We start from the raw sequence: 6,182 nt of genomic DNA, 5'->3' as shown, positions 1-6,182 counted from the left end.
TTTGTTATATTCATCCATGTTGATAACTGTATTTCTACTTTTTTATTTTAATGACACTTTCACTGATTGAATATAACCATTTAATCATTCTCTTGTTAATGGACATTTAGGATATTTTCAATGGTTTTAATATTAAAAATAAAGTTAAGAATGTGCTTTTTAAAAGTCCTTGCTAAGCCAATTAATGGTATAAATTTAGGAATTTATTTAGGGAAGAGTATCTGTTTTCAGACTTTTGATATTTTTGGTCAATACATGTGCTAATTGGATTTCTATTTGCTGAATTACCTTGGTGATGTGTTCATGGCTGACCATGTTTCTTTTTTTTTGTCTTTTTTTTTGTCTTTTTTGTCTTTTTAGGGCTGCACCTGCGGCGTATGGGGGTTCCCAGGCTAGGGGTCCAATTGGAGCTGTAGCTGCCAGCCTATTCCAGAGCCACAGCAACATGGGATCCGAGCCACATCTGTGACCTGCACCACAGCTCCCGGCAACGCTGGATCCTTAACCCACTGAGTGAGGCCAGGCATCGAACCCATGTCCTCATGGTTGCCAGTCAGGTTCATTAACCAATGAACCACGACAGGAACTCCTGACCTTGTTTCTAAAGAAAATTAGAAGCAACTTAGAGTTAAGTAGGAAACCAAAATAAAGACAAGTATCATGTTATTTCTAAAAATCTAGATTAAGATCTTGCATCATTTATGTCTAATGATATACAAACCACCTCCCACTCAAGATTATCATGTCTATCAGCAATATTATGACACATGTGAAAATAATAATTACCTTTTAGAGGTTGAAAATTAATTTTTAAAATTAGTTTTGACCTCAACTAAGGAAGATAAATTGTCAAATTACATGCTAAACTGATATTCATCTTAAACTTTGAAAATATTTATTTTGTACAACAAAGAGACCATAAATTTCTCAACTTCAAATGATTGTACTTTTAAAGTAAGATGTATAGATAGCAGTGAATGACAGGATGACAAGATATTTAGCCAACCGTAAGTAAAATCATATGCAGATGAGTTCTGTCATTTTAAAATTTGTGACAAAATGATTTTAAAAGCCAGCTCAACTGTCTAGATATAGTTTGTGTCAATGAGGGAGGTCCTCTGAAATGCAACTGCTCAATCCCTATATCAGTGTTTGGACAAATTACTCAAATATCTAACCCTCTGAAGGCTTTGTAAGTTGTAGTTATTGGACTCTACCCAGATTCAGATGTTAGAAATTAGCCTAAAAGCTGAGGCCTGATTGAAACAGATTTAGGTAGACTAATGGCTGAGACTTTCCAATTCATATTGTTGTAATCTATTAGGTTTTGCTGAATAAGACACAGGAGGATGCTATAATAAAAACCTTTGATAACTGGTCCCTCGAGTCAAGGTGTGTACTTAGGGCATCATGTTTCTCAGTCCATAGAAATGCTTATGTAAATTAAGAAAATATATGCCAATTTTGTGTCAGACTTAGAATGGGTATTCCTGAATAAGACTGTCTCATCAGGAAACTGAGTGGCCTGTGGCCTAAGGAGGTATTGTTTTTCTTATAAGTTCTTTCTTTTCATGAAAAGGGTCTTTGATTCTCAAAATGTATCTGTTTCAATGTAATTCAGTTTGAGTTCATTCAAGCTCAGAAGTCTTCTGAAAAGCTTTCCTTAAAGTTTTACAGTGTATGTTTAAATGCAGCCCACACCTGACGAGTTTCGAAGAAGAGAATTTCATATGACATCAATTTTAATCATCAGAGCTTAGTTTCCAAAGCCTACATGTTTCTATCACAGGGAATTGAAAATTAATAGCATGATATTTTCAAAACATTAGTAAGCTTTTTAGTAACAGATGTTTCTTAATACTATTAAGAGGCAAATGCATAACTTGTCAGTTTGAGGTAAAGGGATTCAACTTCAGAATAATTTTCCTGTTTATAAGCTTTCTTGCAGTTTAGATATGCTGCCATCAGGTGGTAGTAATATGTCATATCCTTGTGGCTTCACGGATGGCATTGTGCTTAAAGTTACCAGTTTACCCCACAAAGATTTATAATCATTAATTCACAGATTTTTAAATGAAAATTAAAATAACATAGTGCATCTTTTTAGTTTCAGAGCTAAGGATACTTTTAATGAAAGTTTTTAAACAGATAGGTATTGGAAGATGCAATTGGGCTTATTTGTTTACTTTTTTGTAAATGAAAAGTTTATATTTCATTTGTTTACATTTTGCAAATAAAAGTTTACTTATAGCCTAAAAAATTTAGAAAATATAGAAAAATAAAATTAAAAACAACAAATTTCATCACCCAAAGATAGTTGGTATTAACTTCTTGTTTTATTTCCTTCCAGTCTTTTTTTTAACATGCAATTTTTTGTATGTTTAGGGGATTTGTTTTTGTTTTTGTTTTTGGCTGTGCCTACATCATGTGGAAGTTCTTAGGTCAGGGTTCAAACCTGTGGCACAGCAGTGACCCAAGCCCTTGCAGTGATAACACCAGATTCTTAACCCACTGAACCACAAGAAAACTCTAATGGGCTTTTTTTTTTTTTTGGAGTAGTTTGATGAAAGGAAAAGCTACTTATCTGTAGTAATTGTATATACAGCACGTTGTAACTTTTAAAATTATAAATTCTTTGTAACTGCTTTGTGTTTTCTTAATATTACATTGTTGGTTTTCCATAATTTATATAGTTATTCACATATTAGTAAATAATGTATGTTTCTGATCTTCAGTCAAGAGTATTTTATCTCTGTCTTCCATCCAGTGTCTATGAAGAGTATCATTATTTCATTGCATCTATACTTGATTTTAGTTTTAACATAAAAGAATTTCTAATTCATCTTTGATTAGCTATATTTCCTCTAGTGCATTTGAAATGAAACTACCATAAAAATTGAATTTTCAGCTTTCAATTATAAATGGCACAGCTTTTTGTTTCTAATTTCATATCATATGAATTTTTTATAATTTTGTAAGTTGTATACAACCAGGTACTGCATATAAACATTTCAAGACCTGTGATAGTATGAAACAAAGCCAGTACATATTTCCTACCAAAATAATTTTTTCTTTTTTTCTTTATAGCATAGAACATTGCATTAAAGAAATACAGTCTGAAGTTAACAAACAATGTCCAGATGTGCAGCTACAAACAACAACTGACTGTTTTGAATGGCTAAATAATTATAATTGTGATTCACTCAAGTCACCTTCCATTCCCCATGGAGATTTGATAAAGTTTCTCAAAACACTGGTAAAAAAAAAATTTGTTTTACATTGGAATGGGGTGGGTGAAAATGGAATACAATTCTTTTAATTTCTCTGTGTAAGTATTTATTTCATTGACCTTATTAGCCTGACATATCTAGGGGTTGGGGTACTATTTTGTTTTGTTTTTGTATCTTCAGTGGAATCCAGTAAGCTATTTGTTTTTATTTTTTACTGTGATTTTTTATAATGAAATGAAGTTTTATATTAAAGAGGTTAAACATTATAATTCTTGGGTGATTTGTGGTGTGATATATACCGTGTCAACATTACGAAATGTATTGAAATGTACCACAGTTGTCTATCAGAAAAGTTGATATTTATTATATTTTGTGTCCCTTCATAACTACTCATTTTCTCTGTGCTTATTATTAAACATAATAAAATTGTCATTGATTGTATCTATTAAGTAGCCTTGTCCATCATTCCCTTCTCAACCTGTGGGCATATCCAGTTCTATTCAATCAAGGCAGCAATTTATACAAGACCACAGCTAATTGATGAATATTACATTGGTTATTCTTGGCTACCGACCACCCTCTATGTTAGAGAGGTTTTTGTAGCCCTAATAAGAATAGTTATATTATTACACCTGTGCCTGCAAGGGTAGCTAGCTAGCTTGCAAAAATGGTTTCTCAGAGAAACAGCACAATTGTTAGAAAGCAGGATTTCTATAGCTATGGTTTTAATTTAATTTAGGGAAAAAAGGCTCTGTTTTTGTCTAAACATCAAACATTGAGTAAGGCAGATGTGGAAAATATCTTGAGGTTGTAGATGGCTTAGGATGACAGAATCAGATGAAAATAATTTTTGGCTGTTGTTATTATTGCAGATGTCTCTTTAATGTTTACAAAGTAATAAAAGGAAGAGAAAGAAAGACTATGTGCCCTGAAGCCTCATTCTTTTAAGAAAATCCTCTCACCCATTATCTCTTGAAGGTGGAGCCTTGAAGAATAAATATGGTTATAGTTATTCCTTTAATTTCTATTAAGAGCCATGTGTATTGAATTTCATTAATATTGATGTAATAATGCTTTCTCATTTAATTAAAAGCAAGAGCTTTTAATTATCTTTTAATCTGTCACACATAAGTCATTCTCTATTCACTGCAGGGCAAAGGCCGCCTTAGTTTTGCTCAAATTCATTAGACTGATAGGCCTATTCCAGACCTAGCTTTTTTTACATAATTGATCATGTTATTTTCAGAAAAGAACTACATTATTAAAACGGATCCAGATTAAAATGACCTTATCAGGTTTTTAGATGCTGAAAGTGTCAGTCTTTATAGCATTTTTCATACATCTATTTCTTTCCATAGAAATGTTTTTTTTTTTTTTATTAATTATCTAACTCTTTAAGAAACAGAAATCCTCATTGTGGCAGTTATATGAAGTCATTTTCTGAATTGAAGCAATCATACCAAGCACATATTTTAAACCTCTGCAATCTATTATTCTTTAAATGTTTCCTTGATCAAGTATTTACAGTTATTGAATGACTTAAAGAAACCCAAGGTTGAAGCACTAATATGACCAGTTTCCTCTGTAGTTTACTGTAATGCTGGTGTTCTGGACTCTATCTAAGGACATTTCTTTTCCAGAAGTATCAAAGGAACTAAATAGAGGGAAGAGAGAGAGAGGAGCTTCAGAAAGTTCAATGCACTTTTTGGTTCTCTAGTGTGTAGTATAAAAAACATGGACATGAATGAAGCCAAGCATCCATTCTGGTTCTGTGCTTTACTGTGTGTGACATTTAGAAAGTAACTTAAACATACTGCACTTTAATGTCCTTATCTATAAATAGGGGCTTAAAGTATCTATGTCACAGAGTTTTCATTATGAATAAGAAACTGTAGAAGAGTGCTTTTATGTCATAAACAATTACATAGATATTAGGTATTACTATTTATTACAGATAGAACATTAAATTAGCTATCATAGTGCTTAGAGGGACTGAGAGAGTGCCCTGGAATTTGTCTAGGAGTTGCGCATAATTATCAGTTACACATAATACCTGCTAGTTGTTTCCTTGGAGAGAACTGAAATATTCTCAGATTAATTCCCAAAGTAAAATTGTTTTTAATGTAACTCTCAAAAAGGAATTTAAATGAAAGTTAAAGTCTTTGTCAATACAAAATTTCAAAGCTGGCCTGATTTTATGCCACTTGAAACTTGCTTCCATTTTTAAAAATAATCAGCTTGTTTTTTTAAAATAATCAACTACTGGAGAATATAATTTAATTCCATTAATCCCTGAAATAGACAAAATTCGAAAAGTCAGCATGTAAGGAGAATTTGTGCATTTGATTCAAAGTCCAAAAAGAAAGTAATTTTTTTGTCCCTTTTCTTGTCATAATTACACCTACCATTACTTTCTGTCAGTTAACACAGAAAGTATAAAGAAGTAATTCTGTATCATCTTTTGAGGAACAATTCTTAGAGTATTTTTTTCACATTTTGAGTTCGTTATTTCTTTGGAGAGAACTGAAATATTCTCAGATTAATTTCCAAAGTAAAATCTTTCTTAATGTGATTCTCAAAAAGAAATTTAAATGAAAGCTAAAGTCTCTAAATGTATTAAATTTTATTTCTCAGGATGGCAGCTATTAGTAACCCCTAGGCATGTGCTACATTTAAAGGTCTCTGTTCTCTATGTTCATTTGGAGTTTTATAATAAGTATACTCATTCAGTCATGAAAATTATCTGCCAGGAATTACTTAGGGGAATGATCTTGGAATTTATTTTTGTTTTAGGATTACATTTCAGTTGATATTTTACTATAGATTTTTATTTAGAATTTTTAAACTACAGCTTCCTTACAACTGTGATTATATCAGGCATGGAGGGCTTAAAACTCTATGTCTAGAAATCCAATTGAAAAATTAGCTCTTCACCTGGGCTTTTACAAAGTT

At 31.8% G+C, this 6,182-nt stretch overlaps 1 protein-coding gene across 6 annotated transcripts in view; it reads left to right on the top strand.

Annotated features, from left to right (window-relative positions):
* The window catches only part of KIAA0825 (KIAA0825 ortholog), a 356,819-nt gene that overhangs the window by 55,476 nt on the left and 295,161 nt on the right, over nt 1-6,182 (top strand). For all 6 annotated transcript variants that reach the window (XM_021085379.1, XM_021085381.1, XM_021085380.1 and 3 more), the window contains one exon: nt 3,088-3,256. In XM_021085379.1, the coding sequence (XP_020941038.1) occupies nt 3,088-3,256 (169 nt within the window). The remainder of the gene's footprint in view (nt 1-3,087; nt 3,257-6,182) is intronic.

This window comes from Sus scrofa, chromosome 2, assembly GCF_000003025.6.
Source record: "Sus scrofa isolate TJ Tabasco breed Duroc chromosome 2, Sscrofa11.1, whole genome shotgun sequence".
Lineage (NCBI taxonomy): Eukaryota > Metazoa > Chordata > Mammalia > Artiodactyla > Suidae > Sus > Sus scrofa.
This window is presented reverse-complemented; position numbering and strand designations above follow the sequence as displayed.